The sequence below is a fragment of the Vidua macroura genome, chromosome 2 (genome assembly GCF_024509145.1).
Source record: "Vidua macroura isolate BioBank_ID:100142 chromosome 2, ASM2450914v1, whole genome shotgun sequence".
Lineage (NCBI taxonomy): Eukaryota > Metazoa > Chordata > Aves > Passeriformes > Viduidae > Vidua > Vidua macroura.
The window spans coordinates 32331948-32353523 of NC_071572.1; the positions used below are offsets into that span (position 1 = coordinate 32331948).

At 40.5% G+C, this 21576-nt stretch overlaps 1 protein-coding gene across 1 annotated transcript in view; it reads left to right on the forward strand.

Moving 5' to 3' along the window:
* Positions 1-20060, forward strand: part of GABRA5 (gamma-aminobutyric acid type A receptor subunit alpha5) — a 56338-nt gene extending 36278 nt beyond the window's left edge. Inside the window, exons 8-11 of the mRNA XM_053970209.1 lie at positions 10032-10175; positions 15957-16109; positions 17354-17565; positions 18517-20060. Coding sequence (XP_053826184.1) covers positions 10032-10175; positions 15957-16109; positions 17354-17565; positions 18517-18819 — 812 coding nt within the window. The 3' untranslated portion in view covers positions 18820-20060. The remainder of the gene's footprint in view (positions 1-10031; positions 10176-15956; positions 16110-17353; positions 17566-18516) is intronic.
* The last annotated feature ends 1516 nt before the right edge of the window (positions 20061-21576 follow it).

Sequence of the window (21576 nt, forward strand, 5' to 3'; positions counted from 1 at the left end):
TGCTCTCACCGTCTTAGGGGAGAGAAGTAGATATTTTTAGGCTCAGGTTAATCTCCTCCTAAAATAGGTCAGCTGATGGCTGTAAATAAGGAGATGTTTTATGTATGCACAGAGAAAATGAGATCGTGAGCACCTTTGGATCTGGGTCTCCAGAGGGACTAGGAGGGGACAGTTCCCAAAGAGAGGATGTGTGCCTGAGTACTCTAGCAGAGAGCAGGTGGAATGGCAGTGCCCCTGGTCAGCAACAGCTCACCTCAGAGAGGCTCCCTGTATCCATCACTGAGGCTGGGAACTTTGAACTGACAGCCTCAGGAGATTTTATCCCCTTCTCTGAAATACAGGGCTGCACTGTGCCCCAGAGCAGAGATCTATAATCCCTCTTCGGGGGTTTAGATGACTGCACCTTTGGTGTAGGGAGTAAGTTATTGTGATTGCAATTTCAAGGCAGTATTAAAGTGTTTGAATAATAATATTTCAGCCTGCTCTCTCTGCATACCTATTGATTACACATTCGCACAGTGTTATTAATGTAGCAGTCCTTCTGAGATTTGTAAATGTCTTCATTAAGGGATAGGATTCAGAAACAGAGGTATATATTTAGCTGTGCAAGTACTTCCAATCACTCTCAGCTGGTTTCAGGCCATACAGATTTATAAGTAAGGGTGTTTTGAATGGTAAGCTCAGCAGATATGCTATGATGGTTGAGTCCCTGATGCCACTTAAGTGGGTAAGAAGAATATATATAGATTAAAGTGAGGTTACAGTTTCATTCTATGATGTTACATGTGGCCAAAAATACCATGTTTGTGAAGGCACCCTCCGCAACAAGATCAATTGGAGTATTTTCTAAAATTCACTCTGCATTTCTCAAAAGAAACTCCAGTGGCACTCCTGCAGAGCAGGTCATGTTAGCTTTGCTGATATTAAGTGGCACCTTGCAAAAGGAGGGGACCACTGCAATTAAGATTAGCAAAGGTGCTTAATCTTTTTAAAGGTACTATGCAAAGTGAGTAATGGTATCTGCCACACTTTGGAGTATACTTTTGTTTGCCATAGAAAAAGTAAATTAAATGTCTTAACATCATCCTCATAACCATGCTGCTTTTCCTAATGAAGCAACTAATATAAGTGCCTAATATTGTGATTGTAAATTCAAAGTTCATTAAGTGTTAGTACAGCATTCAAATTGGCTGGCTGGTGTGCAATTACCACATGCATGGCCTAGAAAGACCAATGTAAGGTCAGAAATGTTCTTAGGATATTCAGCATTTAAAATATCCTCCTAGCATATCCTACCATTCTGTTTCTTTAGTTCTCTTACAGTGGATATTTATGCCAGCCATAAAAGGGAAAAAGAAAAGGATTAGAGGCTGGCATACCAGATTTTGACAAGTTCCATATGAAAAGTAGTTGTGTAGCCACCATTAAATGTGATGTAAAATCAATTCTCAGGTTAGTTCTAGCCTGAGACAGCTGCCACTAAACCTGAAAGTTAAGAAAGAAGTTGTGTTAAAACTACTGTCATTGAGAGGAAGAAACAGGAAGAGGCAAAAGAAGGAAGGCATGATGCTCCCTAACATCAGCTCTCAGATGAAAGTAGGAATGCTACGGGGACGGCCTGGTGCTGCTGGTGCCTTGGAGCACTGGATGTGTAACATCCCCACAGCACACCCTGTTTAGACACCTCTTTCAGTCAGTATGTGGCAGGGGTCCCATACACCATGAGTGGCAGAGTTCAGTTGTCTACACCTACATGTCTGTTTGCTGTTTGGCATGCTCCAGGCTGCACCATGGAAAAACATTTTCTTTGCTGTTTTTTTTTTTTTTCCTCCTTTTCTGAGTAAAGCCTTGAGAACTTCCTGAGGTTCTGAGACACAGAGCTCAGTTCAGTGTGCCATGCTTGGTTTTTACTGCCTATGTGTCAGATTTCACAGCAAGTAATCACTCCCAGTTGCAATCCTAGTGCTTGGGAAATAGATGTATCCCTCTTATTGCTTCCTCATGGCATGGGTGAGCATGATGGGACAAGAAAGAGCTGCTGTCACTGGTGATCGTGATCATTCTTGGGAGACATTCTGTGTTACTTTGCACAACTCCAAGCTCTGGGCTCTTCTTAAAAGCTGCAATTGCATCCTGTGGAGGTGCTATGCCTAACTGAATTCTTAGGCCGACACTGTTCATTAGTATTTGTGTTACATCTATCATCATTATGACTGTGATTTAGTGTACCAACTTGAAAACAGTCAATTTATAGTATTAAAGAAGTCAGCAGATTTGCCTATGCTAACCATGAATCCAACTTCCAAAATCACAGTTGCTTTCAGTTTGGGCTTTTTCCTTTGCTTTATATTTTTGACCTCAAAGTCGGGTCATGTTTAGACTTTTCTCCCATTAACTGGATCTTCTAAAATTACACAGGACCTTCCACCTGATTTCTTTATTTGAAAAGCCAAAGAAAATGGCTTTTGCAAAACTATGTGTCTCAAAATGAATTTGACAGACATCTTCAGTTCTGTATGTTTCACCACTTTGTGGGTACAGTCTGTGCTTCCATTTTTTTCCAAGCCAAATTTCTATTCCCACCTTTTCCTGAGGTGACTTGTAAATCATATTCTGAAAGAGAATAATTTTTATCTAACTTAGAGCTTTATTTTTTTTAGCAATGATCAGTAGAGTATATTAGTGTTGCTTAGTAATGAAGTCTCTTGAGACCTGTCTGGCACATTTTTCAGAACATCCTATACTATTCCCTGCAGAATGTCACAACAAGATCAAATAAAACTGTATCAGGAAAACATATAGAATGCTACTTATATTACTGAATTTTATTTTTATTTTAATTTCAGGAAGGACAGAAATGAACATTTTAGTATGACTGGATTTTCTACTGCCTGTTTTACAGCCAGTGGTGTCCTACAATTTTTCATTAATATGGTCATGAGTTTCATCAGTTTTCCTGTAAAATGTCCTCCTTGGATGTCCTCTATTGTCACAGACAATGATACTATGTCATTACAGAAATTTTTCCTTTTGGGCATTTAATTTCTTCTCAGATCTGTAACTATTCTGAGTGCATGGTCAATTTGAGCTTCCCAGTGCAAGAAGAATAGAGACTTTGCGGAGGGAACCCTGTGCAGGGCTACAACAATCATTGAAAGGCTGGGACATCTCTACTATGAGGGGAAACTGAGATCTTGGACTGTTCCGCATGGAGAAGGGAAGGCTCAGAGGTTCCTAATCCATCTGTATAAATTGCAAGGATTGGGGAATGAGAGATGAAGAGGGAACTGGGTGCTGCTCAGTAGTGCCCACTGGCAGAATAAGGGCCAGTGGTCATTAAAAAACATTAAATTCCATCTGAACAGAAGAAAACATGCTTTTACTGTGGGAGTGGCTGAACACTGGAACAGGTTGTCAAGAGAGATTGACAGTTGGCCACAGAGATTTGAATATCAGGGAGATGTTAAAAACCTGACTGGACATGGTGCTGGAAAAAATGCTTTTGGTGTCCCTGCTTGAGCAGGGTGTGGGACCGTATGATCACCAGAGGTATCCACCAGTCCCTGCTGTCCTGTTACTCTGTGTTACATGAATTTGTAGTCCCGTGTATTTGTACACATTGCACTTCTTTTCTGTGATGTATTTAAAATCATGCATGCTGTTTATCTGTTTGCTGTAAACTCATATCAGTTTAAATGATCAGTCTCAATGTTAATGATTTCACATCCCTAAAGTAATTGCCATAACCCTAAAATTCTCCCAAGAACATTAGAATTCATCATACTATGGCATGTCTTTATTTTAGGCTCTAAATCATTTAATATGTGAATACATTTCTCTTAGTATTTATATTCCTATTTTACATTAAAAATTTATTTTTATAAAAAGCTATTTTCCCCAAGACCTGGACCATGCATATTAATACCATGTCTTGTTATTGTTATATTTAAAAATACATTTTTACTAGATTTGTTTTCCATTTGCTCTTTCTATAGAATGATCTCATTTGTACATCAAGTCATCCTTATAAAGTCATTTTAATGGGAAATTCCAATTATGGAGCTCAAATCTGGCCTGAGTCACATAGGCACAACTGTTGACAGATGCTTTGTAATGGGCTACGAAGTATTTGTGCACAAACCCCAAAATATCCAGCCTGACTCGTAGAATTCAAACTGGTACATGGATGGTTTAGTAGCAGTGCTGTTTTGTAGCCTGCAGGAGTCTGAGAGGCTCTAAATCTGGATCACTAGTGAGTTACATAACAGCCTCTAAGTGAGTCAAATACATTAATGCTTAGATAAGATAGATATTTGTATGTGTATTCAGATTGTAATTAGAGTTTTGAAAAAAGCTGAAAATTTATGCACATCTTCTCCAATCAACAGGCTTTGGCAGGGATTAGCAATACTCCCAAGATTAGGCAGTCTGACAATCCTTGTGGCATGTACTAAGAGTCATGATAATAAAGGCTTAGAATGTAACTGCACAAGTGGAATGAATAAAATAGAAAACAAACCAGAAGTCATCTTTCTACAGTATCTCTTTAAGTTAATTCAGCATCCAACTAGCATAATTCTAAAAGGAAGGTTCCAGCCATAGTTTGTGGATAAATGGCCTGTTTAACTGTGGAACGTACCTCAAGCATGCTGGGAGGGCATCCAAATAGGCTGCACAGGCTGCCTTAACTTAACTATGCAGGCACTGCCTTATGCTCCCTGTGAGGTCTGTCAAAGGGTTTAGGGGGTGTTTTGGAGAGGGATTCTTTGTTTCTCAATTGTTTTATGCCCTGTAATGCAGGAATGAAAACTTATTGGCAGATATCAGTGGTGATTTTTTTTTTTCAGGGATTGCAGCTTAAAAAAAAATCAATCCTAGAAATACGTCTGGGTTCCATAGACTCGAAGTTTGGGTTCATCCATCCACATTTAGGTTTATTTGACTTAAGGGTCCAAGAAATACTCTTCCCCACCACCACTTTTTTTTTTTTTTTTTTTTTTTTTTATTTTTTTTTTTTTAATTTTTTTTTTTTTCCCCTGGAGTTTCTTTCAAATATTGAGGAGGAAGAAAAACAAGAAGGAGAGTATCTGTCAGATGCCATCACTGCCCTGTGGTGGGGGCAGTGGCAGAAGAAAACTCCCTGCTTGTGAGTTTCTTTTTGAATGGAAGGGAGGATTCTGCACTGCTCCCACTGCTTCATTTGCAAATGAAAATAGGGCTGTCTTCAATGCCAAGGCCAATGTCTGGGATTCTCCAGATCTTACACACTTGCTATTGTACTGTACTAGACTTTTTCTTAATGTAATTTCTCTCTGGTTGTGGTCTCTCCCTGGCCCACTGTTCACTGGCATAAGAAAGACCATATCTGGCTTTCCTTGCCAGCCATACAGGAGCAGGAAAAGTGTGGGAGAAGAGCAAGGGACACCTTTACTGTGGTGTATGTTGGCTGCTAGAATGTAGAAAAATAGATTTGGTTGTCAATAAATATATAAGAGAAGATATTATTTCTTTCATCATTCTGGTAGGTGATAAGCCTGCAGCCATTTATCAACTGTCCAGTATAAATAAATGTCTGTTGTCATTTTCTCACATATAATAACATTATACTTGTTCGTAATTTTAGCTGTTCATCTGAACTGCTAACTTTTTTTTTCCTTTTTCAAAGAATTGAGCCTAGAAGAGAAAGCATACTTTAATGAGACTTCCTCCTTTCTTTGAAAAGACAAAATGATTGTAAAGAACACAAGATTAATTATTTGGATTCAGAAATCCAGAAGACATGCACTTGCTTAAAATAGAATAAACACCAAGTGTTCTCACTTGGATTTGCAGTGGTTTTGAAGTTGAGTTTGCTTTTGCAAAACTACCAGCATAATTTTCTCAGATTGCTATTCCAGAACTGCAGCTACATTTTCCTATCACCCTCTTGGAGACATCCCCACCCTGTGTGTAACATAAAGTAGATTATATATTTCCATATGTCCTTTTGTTGGTACACCTTTCTCATATCTTTAAACAGAAAGACCTGAAATGCTCCAGCAAACAAGGCTAGTAGGCAACCTACTGGAAGCTTTGCTTAAGTGGAAGAGTGATTTTACAAAATTTGGTATGTCAGTGAATAATAGTGTCTCCATTAGCACTTCTACCCTGGTAGCAAAATAACATCATTCTGTACTGTACCCACAGTTTCAGCTTTCAATATGACCATGCCTAATTATCCTGCAGGGGTTATCAGCTGCAGAGCTGGAGCTTCTGGTTGTCAAGTGTGGGATAACTGGAGTTTGAGGCTTCTGTGAAGATATGGCATAAGGTTTGCAGTAGGAAGACAGCTACCTGCTAAAAGTACACAGGCTTATCCCTCTGGAGGTTTATTTAGATGACCAGAAAAGAGATGGTCAGCTGCCACATCAAGGAGCATGGGGTGGCTTCTTCCTGTCAGAACTTGATATGTTGTAAGGAAAGGAGGCACAAAGTCAGAAATCTTATATTAGAGCTTCTTAAAACACAAACCATGTTTTATTATATTTGCATGGAAGATAGATGAGGATCATATAATATATGTGATCCATCACAATAGAATATAGCTAGATTGGGGTAAATTCATGCTATTCCTAGTGTGACAGGCTTCTCCTGAGGACCTAAAATCACTGAAAGTTGCATTGGTTTTGGTTGGGCTCCTCAGGCACACATCTGTTATCCACTTGTGTCTTAAAGCCCTGGCTATAACCATCCTGCCCTGCACAAGAGTCTTTTCTAGATGAGTTATTCTCCCTTCTCCCATGGATACTCTATTCCTGGCCTAGCAGTGAAACAGCTGTCTGTCTTGTAGCTTCACAATAGATCCAGTGAGGAAGGACCTACAGACAAGAGTTCCTCCCAGGCAGGGGACTGGCCTCATGCTGTGCTCTTGCCTGCCTGAATGCTCTCTCTTCTTACCAACTCGCCTGGGATTGGCACCCCTCTTCCCTGACATGGTTTCAAAAGAAAACAGCCTCATGAAGTAATGCTTAGGCATACCTGTGAAGTCTGGAGTTTTGGCACCTTGCAGCCTCTCTCTGAGTTGAAGGTATTTTACAAGAGGAGCTGCTGGATTCCTGCAGCTTTGGAGGCACCAACCCTGTTCCACTGCATGTGTTTTTGCACCCAGTAAAGGCTGCAATTTGCAGCAGAGGTGTTGAATTATTTTTGGACTCCCCTGCCCCGCAGGCGAGGCAGAGGAGAGAACCAAAGCATCTGAATTCTTGTTAAACCTTACAGGCCAAAATTCATGTATGATTGCAATTTCAGTGAGTTTGGTTACAGTACTCACATTGGGAAGCATCTAGTCAGGATGAATTCATATATATCATCATCAGAAAACAAGGACAAACCAAATTATCCTGGTTGTTGGGATCATTGCAGACAGGAAGTGCTGAATTGGAATACATCTAGATCATCCCAGAAAAAAATAAAAAAGTCCAACGCTGTTGTTAGGAACTTTTTTTTGCATAGGAAGTAACATAGATAAAAATCTAATTTTCTGACAATTCCAAATCTACCTAAATATATCCCACATTCCCTGGGGATAATCAGCCCATGAACAACATATACCATATACCATTTAATAAAAGGAGGGCTTTTTGCATTACTTTTTTTAATTGACCCATCTCCTCCCACTTGTCTTCACCAGATCCAGCTTTGAAATTATTTACAGTATATTGTGAACTTATAATCATCTCAGAAATAGTAAAGTATCTCAGCTCTAAAGGGAAGGTGAAATTCCATGACTTTTTGTGATGCAAATATTTTGAAATAGGGAAGATATTATTCCTTCTTAGCCTTTCAAAGCAGATCATGACATATAATTACAGTAATTTTACTGCAGAGCTACAAATACAAGCATAAGGAAGGCATGTGGGCAGTCCTGCATGGCTAACAAAGGATGAAAAATTTGTAGATTCTCAACTTCCAAACCCAGGATCAGCTCCAGCCCTAGATACAGCAGCAACTGTCAGATATGGGTCAAAAAAAGATTTCAAATTATCATTGTCTTCCTAGTGACAGTAGTTAATTTTTTTTTTTTCCTTAGAAGGTTATCCACTGTATAATTACCCGTCTCCCACCCAGTTAGGAAATTCTGCCCTGTTCTTCATCTGAATCTGCCTGGAACCATCTTTCAGGCACCTTTTGTGAGTAGTCCAAGAGATTCACCCTGCTTTCTGATTTCTGTATGCAAGTATCTATACTCTGAGCTTGAGCTACATCTCAGCTTTTTTGTCAGTGAGCTGCTTAAGTTTCAAATCATGACTTATTTTCCAGTCCCTGGAGGTACTTGTAACCTTCTTTTGACCTCTCTCCCCCTCTCTCTTCTCATAATTTCTATGAATTTTCTGAGGTGTGAATGAAAAGCCATAAACAATCAGAGCAAAGCTGTATATAGCCTAGTGCCCTGCCTCCCACATCCGACACAGTAACATTAATAATAGTGCAAAGAAGGTGCTGCTTTCTTCCCTGCTACCTGGTCGAGCATTGAAGTCAGGTTCATTGTGCTACACAAGTGCTCTTAGCCTGAACTGGGATTGCTTCCTATTCTCTGCTGGACATTCCTCGTTTTATGGATCCAGGGATCACCTTACCATATTTCTTGCCTTTGCAGTGCCTCAGAAGCTCATGTTGACCCAATGCCTATGAATTTTTTGTAAGTCCTCCATGGAGCTGTACCTTTCCAATACAGCTCACTTGGCAAATAAAACATGCAGTCTGATGGAGTAGTACTCATCCTTCGACCTAGCCTGTTGTCCTTGACTCTCAAGTCCTGATCTGGAAAGCTACCATATGTTTTCTCCTGAACTAGGATGTCAGGTTTTTTTCCAGAAAGAAACATTCTGCACTCCCATCTTCCAGTTTCAAAAGTGCAGAAGATGAGATATTAATATTTGACTACAAACCACTTCCAAGTCTACCTGCTTTTCACCTTCCATATGGAGAGTAAGCCTTGCCTGATTTCCAGAGATTTTAGTACAATGTACTCTAGCCTACTGTAACATGCTTGCAGGAATGTGACCTGAAGGCTTTTAGTACTAGAACAGTTCTAAAAAGTGTGAGAGCTATTTAAATAAAATAAAATATAATTAAATACAGAGCTGTCTCCTGGGGTTTTTGAGACCATCTGCAGAGAAGACCTAAAATTGACTGACTGTAAAAGAAAACTGAGATTCCCTTATAATACTATGAACACTCTGGGTGTTGGAGCATTAAAAGTTACAGCAGCATCATAGAGGAAGGAATGAGTTTGCAGTACTGCAGCCACATTTAATTCCTAGGACTTCTAAATGAACATGAGAGAAATCACATATGCAGCTGTGCAGGTGTTTTCACACCACCACCCATTCTGCTATGCACAAACACCTACCCTCTTCTCACAGCTCCCTGCCCCTTTCCTGGTCTCCATGCATTCTCACCCCTCCATCCTGTGTCTGCTCTTCAGCATCGCAGGCACAGGCAGGCATGTTCCAGCTTCCTTTACCCACATGCAGGACCTATGCCCTCACTCACATGTACATATTCCAGTCAGTGCATACACACCAGACCCTGCACTTGCACGGGGCATCACTTAGAATTCTGTCCTGGAGACGGGACAGGAAATGGAGGCTCCCTGTTGTCCTGGCATTCAAGGTGTCTGAGTCCTTTTGAGGAGAACTTCAGCAAAATACCTTTTGCAGCTTGCTGGAGTTTAGGAGCCACCAGTGAGGTGAGTGTAGGTCTGAGCTGCTCTTTCCCAAACTGAGTGGTTGTGATGGATTATATTTATACCTCTGCTGTTCCAGCCTTTCACAAACCATCCCACACATCTCTTATATTAGAAGGCTTCAACCTAATATTTTTTGAGCTGGGCATATGGGACCCTGATTATATCATCTTTATTTGTTTTTCTCCATTCACTCTCACTCCTCCATTCTTCTCTCTCTCTGTCATTATCATTTAAGGATCCACTAAAATATTACACAGTGGGTTTTACTCCTTACTGTCTTTTTTCCCCTCCTTGTTGGCAGATGCTTACCCCAATTCTGAAGTGATCTATGTGTGGACTAACAGCACCACAACATCCGTGGTGGTCGCCGAAGATGGCTCACGACTTAACCAGTACCACCTGATGGGACAAACTGTGGGCACGGAAAACATCAGTACCAGTACAGGTAGGGGGAATATTTCCACCCCACAGTTGCTGATGGCTGGAGCAGGAGGTGAGATTCACAGGCTATGGTTACTTTGCAGTAAGGCTAGGGAAGCACCTGTGGGATGTGGAATGCTAGGAAGATCCTGTGCAGGTTCATGGCCACTTAGCAGAGGCATTTAAACACTGAGAGGGTTAAATGCTACCTCTTAGGTACATTGCAAGGCTGTGGCTGAAGATACATCCAAGATCCTGGTATTTACAGGAGTGCCTGAGAAGCCTCACGCAGTTTCTTGGCAATCGCCCTCGCTGTGGCTGCCAGCGCTGTTGCTGGTTTATTTCCCCATGGGAGGAACCACCCTGGGAGGCAAACACCACCCACGCATTTGATCCCTTTCAATCATCGCTTTAAAATGATTGCTTGATGGAACCGCGTGGGGGGGAGGGAATGGGGGGGGCAGGGGAGACTGTGGCATGGCACAGCTCTGCGGCATGTCCGGGCAACCACGGGGCCAGAGAGGAGGTGCAAGCCCCGAGGATCCCCATTCCCTCTCAGGCTGGAAGCGGAGGCGCCAGATGTGGCAGCATTAGGGAGGCAAAGAAGCTTTAATCCCAGGCCGGGCATCCACGTGAGCTGTGCCCCTCTGCTTCTTAAGGCTCCCACGCAAGGGCAGCCCTGGGTGTGCATTGGTGGGGGGAGACTCCTGGGGGGGTCGAGGCCAGGACAAGGGATCACGTGCGCTCAGTAGGACCGGGGCTTCACCAGCTTACACAATGCACTCGGCTGGAGAGCATTAGTGGCATCCAGCGAAGAGAGGGAGAACAGGTGGAAATTAATGAGCCTGCCATGAAGAAAAGGGGGATTTCCACTGCTGGTGGCTGCAAGGGGCTTGGGTTGGGGAAAGGGGCAGCCTGTGGCAACACGCCTGGGAGCAATTCCTGCAGGCAAAGCCCAACAGAGTGCTGGTGATACACTGTCTCCCTGGAGAAAAATGATGGGCAGAGTGGTAGAGGACAAAGTATAGATTAAATTGGGAACTTTTTACTATCTGTAGGAAATTTAGGAGACATGAAAACACGTACATACATGTACACTTGCAGACAAAGTTAGTTGGACTGAAACATAAAGATGCATAAAACTTTGTGCTCCAACTGGCAAATAAAGAGGAGACATCTGAGCTTGCTGCTTGTACTCCAGAAAGAACACAAAGTAAAGGAAGGCTTGCCCTGGGCAGCCACTAAACTTGACTGCCATCTCCATCCTGTATACATTCACCCCCTCCCTTGCCAATTTCAGAAGACACAAAGCTGATGCTAAAGTGAAGACTCATAAAGTCAAGAGAAACATATAAACAGAGTGGTCACTTTTTCAGAAAAAGAATGAGTACACTATCTCCCATTAAAGAGTAAAGACACTTTTTTCCTTACCAGTTCACCATCATAGCCGCATTGTTTTCCGCAATGAATGGCAGCTCCCCTCTTGCCTTCATTGTTGCCAAGAAAAAGATCCAAAGGATGTACTGGAGCATCTCCTACAACCTCGTCCTACTCCTCAGAGCAAGAAAACCATCCAGCCCAGGCAGTGAGTGCTCCAGCGTGTCAGCTCCAGGCCACTTCCAATTTGCCGCTTTGCCTGTGAAAGCTCCTTGTACTCCTCAGCCCAAGGAAACACTCCAGACAAATCCCAAAGTTTCTGCACAGTAAACACCTCCCTCACGTATTTAAGATTTATAATAAATGCTGTGTTTCCAATGTCAAGATTTTATATTAATGTCCTGGGTTACATCTGGGCTGGCTGGATTCTGATTGCAGGGTGGATCACAAAGAGCAGGACACAGATTGTAACCGGGGATTAGCAAAATACAAAAATCCGATTTTGCACAGGGAAAGCATCAGTCAACGATGGATTTTCTGGAGTTCATCAAGCTCGTAGGAGGCCAGTAATCAGCATTACTTACGAATGGCCATCGAAGGCATTTCTTCCTTCTATTGAATTGTTGAACGTGGAAAAGAAAAACCAAATAGCTATTGCATAATCCAAGTGCTTAGATCTTTTGTGGCTTTTATGACACACAAGTCAAACTACACAGCCCTTGCAGTTGCATAGACAAAGTGTTTGTGTATGTCATAGGTCATTTATGCCCTTCTTTCTAGCAGACTTTTTAAAAATGGAAGTTCCAGACCAGTACTGGTTCCTTGGGATTCTGCTGATTTGTAGGCAAGCTGCTGTTTGGCCAGCTCCTCAGAAAAAAATACCCTGGCATTCCTAATTCTCCAGCCAATCTTGAAACTTGGAACATTTTAACCATGGCACAGAAAACAGCTCTGTCATGTGTCACCTGGGTTTTTTTTTTTTTGTTTTTTTTGGTGGGGTTTTTTTTTTGGGGGGGGGGGCTGGTTTTTGTTGTTGTTGTTATTTTTTGAGGGTTTTTGTGCTAACATAACCAAATGTTATTCATCTGAAAGAACAACATTTTACTACTCAAACTGCTTCTAACAGAACCAACATCTGTTATGTCCTGGTGGTAAAAGTGCTGAAATCAATCAGATATGAGATTTGAGTCCAAGTGGATCTTGCTGCTTTCCACAAATGGTTGTCCAATTATTTTCCCCATACCCAGAATCTCTCATAGCTAACTTAGGATCTGCAGTGGCACAAAACAAAACATAAACCCACTCTTTTGTATACTGCCAGCTGGAGCCTGAGCTCCATAATATCCAAAGCCTAAATAATAAAGGAATCATTCAGCTCTTCATTTTGAACCAAATAATTCTGCTTTTTTTTCTTGAGATGAATATTTCTCTAGTATCACTATAAAAGGGAATATGCTTTTTTTTTATGAGCCAAAATATTCTGTATGTCAGCATATCCAGGGAGGTATTTAATGTACCTAATGTCAGGATCTTGCCAGAACAGCTATTGATAGAACTGAGTCCAGGTATATCCAGTAAACAAACAAGCCTGGGGTCTGATATACCCTCCTAAAAATACTCAATTGAATCTCAGCATAATGACAGTGGAATAATGTGTTTAAGATCCTGGAAAATCTGTAAGCGTGATCTCCAGAACTCCATCAACTAGATAAAAAAAACAAAACAAAAAAAAAAAACTGTAGCAGCTTTTAAAGCATAAAACCCCCCTTAAGAGCAGCAGCACAGTAGCACAGCTCCATGAAGTGCAGCCATTTCTGCTCTAGGGCTTTTCATTAGTACTAGATTTGTTTTTGTTTACTAACAATAATTTGTTTTCTGCAGTGATGAGTGGACCCCATCAGGAACAGGATTCTCTTTTGAGTGCTACATAAACCTATAACAAAAATTAGCTCTTGCTCAAGAAAGCTTATGGTCTAAGGATAAACAGTGGCCTTACAGAAGTAAAAGGGAGCTTTGCTGCTCCAACAGAGCCAGTATATTGTTTATAAACTAAAGGCCAGCTCAGGCAGCTTTTAGCTTTACTTCAAGCCGCAGTCCCAGGGCATTAAAAACCAAGCTGTGGGGTTTTCTTAAGCCCTAAGTCTACAGGAGGAAGTATTTCTAGTATACACATCTCTGAAAGGGACAGCATGGGAAATCAAATATATCAGCTGGGAGAAGAGCAAGTACAAAATCAAGGTGCTGTGATTATTTCAGTGGAGACAAGAGTTTTGATGGGTTAAAGAAAATGGTAAGGTAAAAATCAGCTGTGGAGGGCCATCAGAATGTAGGCAGTAATTTTCTGTGTTTTTAAAATTAAAAAAGAGGGTCCTATTGCTCTTCCGAAGCTGTGTAGATTCCTTTTTTATTCCAGCTCTGAGAGCATATTGTCAAAATCGATAATGCACATTGTCACTCTGTAGCAAGCGGGGAAACTGTGACTCAAACACATCCCAGTGCAGTAGCAACTGAGAAACAGTCTTTCTGCCTGAGATTACCGAGGCAGGCAGACCCTGCTGCAAATACTCCTTAATAAAGAACAAGTGGACTTCCTCCTGAGACCATTGCATGTTCAGTCTCCTGGTTCAAAATTACACCAAATGGAAGGGAATTAGGCTTCTCTTCGCAAGGGTTTCCTCCCCAGTTTCACAGCATTCCATGTCTATTTCCACATCACTCTTCAGGGAACCGTTTCACCAGAAAATCAGAGAAAAATCACCAGAAAATTTTTATGTCTTTCCGGAGAAAGACAGAAAGATTGAGGCAGGATGTCAGTTAAGGTATTTCCGTGTTATTTAGTTTTCTAAAATCCTTATAATGAACAAGGTCTGTAAACTTGATGCAGAATAGCAGAGTTCCTGTAGCATAGTGTACGAGTGCAGCTATACATGCAAAAACCCTTTCACTGTAAACCTGTTCTCTGTTAATTAGCCTTATTGTCAGTTAGAAGTAATCTGCCAAATCTAATAGCTTAGTAATGCTGGTAACAGCTCAACTCAGAGCTATTCACTCAAGGCAGAATCAGTCTGTTGAATATTTTCCTTTTGTGGATGTTCTGTAGAGACTAACAGTCAAATCTTGCAAGAGAGATTATAGCTATAGTTGTTCTTGAAGGACAATATATATTTCAAAACAGGCATTTCTCTAATTCATCAGTACCCAACTGAATGATGCATGCTTTTAAATTTCTTTGATATCAGTGAAGAACTGTTAGGGCGTGAAGGAATGGATTGCTTTTTATTCTTATATTTTGTTTTTACTGTTATTATTCCTAAGCAAATAGTAGCATGCTTTTAGCTAGCAAGATTTTGGATTTTGGGGAGCAGTTACCATCATGAATAACCTTCAATAACAACTACATGGTTTTCCAGAAATACTCTGAAAGAACCAGGGAGCAGTTACCACCAGGAGTAGCCTTCAGTAACAACTATATGGTTTTCCAGGAACAATCTGAAAGAACTGGTTAAGGTTTGATTTTTTCTGAAACATTAGGGAAGGTGACAGCTGGTCTGTGGATTTTTGAGTGCATTTATTTAGGCTTTTATTGAAATTCAGAGGAGCCGATAAACGACATATTAAGACAATGCTATGAATTTGGTTTATGAAAAAGAAATGGAATTTAGCACTGCTGTGGCAGCTTTTAGGGAACTCTGCATGAAGGCAGTACAATATTCATTGCACTGGCGAACAAGACAGGACACAATATGCATCCAGAAACAGATAATCTTTTGAAGGGCTAAAGTGTGCCAAATTCTAGGAACACTGCATGCAATAGAGGGACATTTATTTTTCTGGACCAGCAGTCTGAAGGGTTTGGGTACTCAGATTAATAAGACATTGCATAATCCATATGCAAAATGGCAGTTCTTGCAGAAGATGCTGGAATTGGCAAGCCCTAAAATGTGGTGCAGAAGGAGTGTCATTTTCATATTTGACAACTGATGGCTTGGCTGTAACACTTTTGCTGATGAGGTTGCTAAACCTGCTGCTAAATCAGGTTTTGAAGAGTTGAGGACCTTAATTGTTACTATGCTACAAGAGTTTGTAAGACTGAATCAAAACCAGACAGTGTTGAGGCAGTGCCAGCAAAGCAGATTTTTAAGCCTGTGAACATCACAACATTCCAAGTGCATAGGAGGACTGCAGCTTTATAGTGTAGTGGGAATAGCAGTCATTGTCTTCTGCTTTGGAGACAGAATGTGAAGACTGTGAGGATCTAGCAGCACCTCTGTCTCAATTCTTGGTTTTCCACAGTACAGAAATCCAGACATTTTTCATGAAATTGAGAATGGCTGAGTGATATCCTCCAATGGGGGGGTGGAACTGGTCTCATTCAGTCCTAAATCAGTAAGCCTTCATTATTTTACTCAAATGCATATTTTTTTTCTAGGTGAATATACTATTATGACAGCCCATTTTCATCTGAAAAGAAAAATTGGTTATTTTGTCATCCAAACGTACCTTCCTTGCATTATGACTGTGATCTTATCGCAAGTGTCGTTTTGGCTAAACAGAGAATCTGTCCCTGCTAGAACTGTCTTTGGTGAGTATCCCACTTTCTCCTAGAACACAGATAGGATCTTTGTGGCTTGTGGAAGTGATTTGCTCTAATAAAACCACAGTTCACTATTGTGTATTTCTGCTTGAGATGTTGTAAATCTTTTCTCATTCTCTTCTGGTTTAAACTCAAAATCAATTTAAAAGCCCTGTCTGGGCTGTTTTTGTAAAGTTATGACAGAAATTGGCCAATCAATTATGTGAAAATTAAGAACAGAAGATGGAAGAACCAGATTAGTGTGGTTTATGTTGGGTTTTTTCTACTTTGGTGGATGCTGGATGGTTTAGAAAAAAGACATACGGATTATCATACTTAATGTATACCCTAGCTATGCATTTGAAGCAGATATCACTTCAAGACATTTTGTTTATCTTTGTTGTAGGATGTTTATCTGGGAAAACCATGTAGAGGTTAATTAGTGACAATTATCTCTATTACCATCAAACAAATTAATATGACTTTGCATTTAGAAAATGTATATTTACTAAAGAAATTGTTATGGAAAAAGCCTTTGGGGTGTCATTAAATTACTTGGTTTATCCCTAGTTGGTTGCAGAAAATAAGCACTTTCTCAAGCGAATGTTGATGAAATACAAGATTTTTACCGGAAGAAAAACAAGGGGAGTGGGAACAGTTTATGAAGTAAAGCTTTTTTCAGCTATTTGAAAGGAGTCACTCTTCTGTACCAGCCCCCTGAAGTCAGTTGGCAGCCTTGTTCAAAAATCAGCTGAACAAGTTGTATGGAGAGAATATACGTAGTAGCATCACTTTGCTGACTTATTCTAGGTTTAACTGAGAGTTGAGTTTTTTGATCTTGGGGAAATCCTCCCACAGATGAAAGCATCGGCTGTTTGTCATTTATTGTCATACGGGAAAGGAGGAGCTACAGTCAAGGAAGACAGTAACAGTCAATAATTTTAAACATACAATCTCTGTATAAGAAAACAAAATAAGTAATCTCACTTCATTCGGACAGTTGTAAACCTTGGGCTTGTGTTACCCTATAAATCCTTATTTAAATGCAGCTAGAACTAACCAGAATTCCATAGACTAAAACATCTGAGCATGAAGGCTTTCATTTTTTCATATTCTTTCAAACTGTGATATGCAAACATTGACTGACTTCATGTGGCCTTCTTAGGTATCCTGCTGAATTGGGACCTGCTCATAACTCATTTGGCATCCCATAAGGGTTAGAAAACTGATCTCTCACTCCTTTTTCTTTGCAGGAGTAACAACAGTCCTCACCATGACCACCTTAAGTATCAGTGCCCGTAACTCTTTGCCAAAAGTGGCCTACGCTACTGCAATGGACTGGTTTATAGCTGTTTGCTATGCCTTTGTATTTTCGGCATTGATTGAATTTGCAACAGTCAACTATTTCACCAAGAGGAGTTGGGCATGGGATGGCAAAAAAGCCCAGGAAGCTGCAAAAATCAAGGTGCTTAATTTATATTTTTTAAATACATAAAATAAAAAGCAGGTATTCAGTATAGTTTAAATAACTGGAGGGTCAATTTTCAGCTTCTTTGTGAAAAAGGTATTTCATTTCCTCATGACATACCTTCCTGTAGAGGAAAATTTGCAAGGAAATATGGTGTCTTCCCTTCACAGAGATAAGACTACCAGTCCCTATCATCTGTATGAAGAGGACTGCTTACAGAAGCACATTGGGCATCGAGTACACAGGACGCAGGATTTCAGTGATCAGACTTCTGATAATAGTGGACATATACCATGAAACATATCTCTGCAGAGCAGTCCCTGTATGCTCTCCTAAATAAATAACAAAGCTCACATTAAGCTCCATGAGTCAGGGTCCCACCACAGTAAAAAAAGGAACCAAAGACTGGTTCTGTGAAAACACAAACTTTTGAGTTTCATGCTGAAATGAAACTTTTGGGATAGGACTGATTCTTAGTAAATCATCTCCTAGAGATCTCATACCCACAGGCATCCCAAAAGAGCCTACAAAGAGGCCAAGCTGGCAGGGGCAATGAGCCCTTCCCCGCACCCTTTGCAGCAGCTGGGGAAATGAGATTCCCATTTTGTCAGCTGTCATTGGGGCAGCGCCCTCTTCAGATGCCAGACCACATCTCACTGACCAAAGAAGCTGCTAATGCACATGCCAGGTGGGATGTGGGTCCGGCCAGTGAGTCTTAGCTTTCTCCCATGAGGGAAAGTCACATTTGAGTAAGGGTTACAAAATCAAAGGAAAAACATCTGTTTGATGACTGACTGTTGATTCTGACTTTGATAGTCAAAGTCAGAATAGCCAACAGGCATTAACGGGCATGCTTGATTATGGCGCTCAGCTTTTTGGGTCAGTCTCTTGAGAACATGTTTCCATTTTCTCTTCTTGTGGTATAACATGTTGTTCTTTACGCTACAGAAAAAAGAGCGCAACTTGCTGGGAAATAAACCAACTAATACCTACAGCACTGGGAAGATGACTCCTGCACCAAACATGCCAAAGGACTCAGCCCCAGCTGTCATCTCAAACACTACATCTGCTCCAGTGAAACCTGCAGAAGAAAAGCCTCCTGAAAGCAAAAAGACTTACAACAGCATCAGTAAGATTGACAAAATGTCCCGGATAATTTTTCCAGTGCTGTTTGGAACTTTTAACTTAGTTTACTGGGCCACATATTTGAATAGGGAGCCTGTTATTAAAGGTGCCAATTCTCCAAAATAAACTGAAGTACTCTGGAGCCACATGTGAGCCATACTTACAAAGCAGATGCTACCAAGGAAAATTTGAGATCCAGATGACTTTCTACATTTGGGCAATATTCTTCAGGAAATTTTTTGCATGTTTAATAATATGTACAAATAATATTGCCTTGATTGTTTCTACATGTAACCTCAGATGTTTTGGAGACAATTATATTACTTACAGCAACAGATCTTTATAAAAGATCAGAAGACATTGAACATGGCTTCTTTGCTGCTGAGTATCTTGCATTGATAGTTTACAAATAAAATAAGTTATATTTTTTAACTGTTCAAGTGTACTACATATCGTGGTTTTTATACTTCAGATGTACAGTCATACAAATATGGGCTTAACCTATATTTTACAGAAGAGCTCCACTATTGTCATCTGATAAGTTACTGAGTAACGCCAGTTGTAAATGTGCCAAATTATTAAGTGTAGGGCTATGTTTGAGCACCTTTACCAGTTACAGGTAGTGCATTACTCCATAGACAAAACTGCTCAGCCCAATTTTCATTGGAAGTTTAATACAATGCAGTAAATCCTAATGGGACTATGATGATTTTCACTGCTTGAGACTCCTCTAGTTTGCAGTGAAGTAACACAGGGAGCAGGATGCTACTTATGTAAATAAAGATGATGGAATCTTGCCCTTAAATGAAAATACAAAGTTTGTTTGGATTTTGCATTCCAAAGAATTCTCTATAATGATTCTCAGTATTTATTCCAAAAATTAAGAATTATATTGCATGAAATTAACATAGATTAGGAACATATTTGTGCAAATAAAACTTCTAACAACAGCAGTAGACATTTTTATCAGGGTAAAGTAAATTATGTTTGGACATTATTCCAAGAAGAAGACTGTGTTATATTAGCAGAGATTAGCAGAAAATAATTACAGTAATTCTGCAATAATTATTACTTGTTTCCCACTGCAAAAATCAATCAGCCAACACTAGAAAGTGTGATCAGAAAAAAAGATGTGCTTCATGAAAGCAAGGTGTTTCAGTGACAATATTGACAGAAAGGTCTTTGTACTGTCCATCTGAAACTTTTCTATAAAACGCCTTGCTGCTGACAATGTGTTTAGCTTTCACAATGAATGAGAAAATGCAGTCGGAGTGTTCAGCTCTTTCCTCCTTGGCATCCTTTAATTGTTCCAGAAGCTTTTGTAATTAAATCTTAATGTTTAAATAAAAAATGCATTCAACATTTGATTTCAAATGTCATTCTTATACTGGTTGTCCTTTTAGAAAGACCAAAGAGCACACCACAGAAGCTGAAGAATTAACTGGAAAGCACACATGCACACAACTCGATCTCATGTGCACACATGGCATATCATCCCTGTTGCCCAGAAAGGGACATGCCTTGAATGAACACAGTGAATTGAGTTATTGCAGAATTTGGTGCTATCTTGCACTGGAGCAACAATCCCATGATCTTTTGGGGACAGAGGGGAGAGTTCATGCTTCACTTTGAGGTGAGGGTCTGGTCTAGAATTGGGGAGCTCTCTGGCTTCTTTTGTGTCTTCTCTTCAACCCTTTCATTCCTAAAAATTGCCAAGAAAAAAATCTCATATGTCTATTGTTTTTGAAGCTTTTTGTTTGATTCTGTGGAATGAGAAATTCATACATTCTTGAGGGCAATAGAGAAGCCATGGGACTGAGCAAGTGACTGGATGCTGATAAACATGAGGAAGGGAGGGGGCACACCCATCTATCTATTCAGTGCTAGCTTGAGGTGAGGATGTGGATCTCTGTTTCCATGTTGCATGCCTCTGTGTCTTTCAGCAGCTGCACATCTCCTTGTTCATCATCCCCTTGGGGGATCCCTTTGGCCCTTCGGGGATCAAAAACCATGAAAAATTGCAGTGCTTATTGCAAGGCAAAACTTTATAAATAAATCCCTTGGCTATTTCTTCAGGTGAGAAACTCGAAGAGTTACATGACTGAGTTTTGTGAATGAGAAACTCAGAGCCATCTTTGAGTAGCATCTTATTCAGGCCAGTTCTGGAGAAACTCTCCCCAGAGAGTTTCTGTACTTTGTTTTATCTGCTTACACCCAAGTCTGACTCCTACTCTGTATTACAGCATTATTTCCTGGTCTATTGCAGGACTCACTGAAAGGATCTCTAAATCTGATCTATTTTACTTACGTGGAAAGTAATCTTCAACAAATATGGGTCTACCTGCAGCCTGTGCTTGTGCATGAACACTAGGTGTCCCATAGTCTGGAAGATGCTTCAATAAGCCAATACACTCCAGGCTGGAATACTTAAATGCTATTGCCTTGCATTATATCCTACCTCACAATTTAAATCTCTCCATAGTCAGTGGAACTCTTTGTGTGGGAGGTCACTACTCACTGAGATGTTACCTGAACTGTGGGAGATGGGAGCATTTTCCAGGTCGTGGCTCAACCAAAATATCTTGGCTTTGTCCTTCCTCAGGGTAAGGTGGTATCTGGATATGCATCAACTTCCTCTGGTATCCCCTGGAAGTAGCTTGGGCTTTTGGGAATGGACTAAGCTGTTCATTGTCCCCAGCACGGGTGAACTAGGACCCTGCAGGACACAGCTACTTCACAGCCTAGTCATGGCCAAAGGGAGTAATAAATGGGAATTGCTTCTCATTGATTTTTTCATGTATGCTTTCATGAAAAAAGAGTTGAGAAGTGAATCACAACAATTCAGCACTATAGGGGAAGTGTGTGCAGGCTGCTGCCAAATTT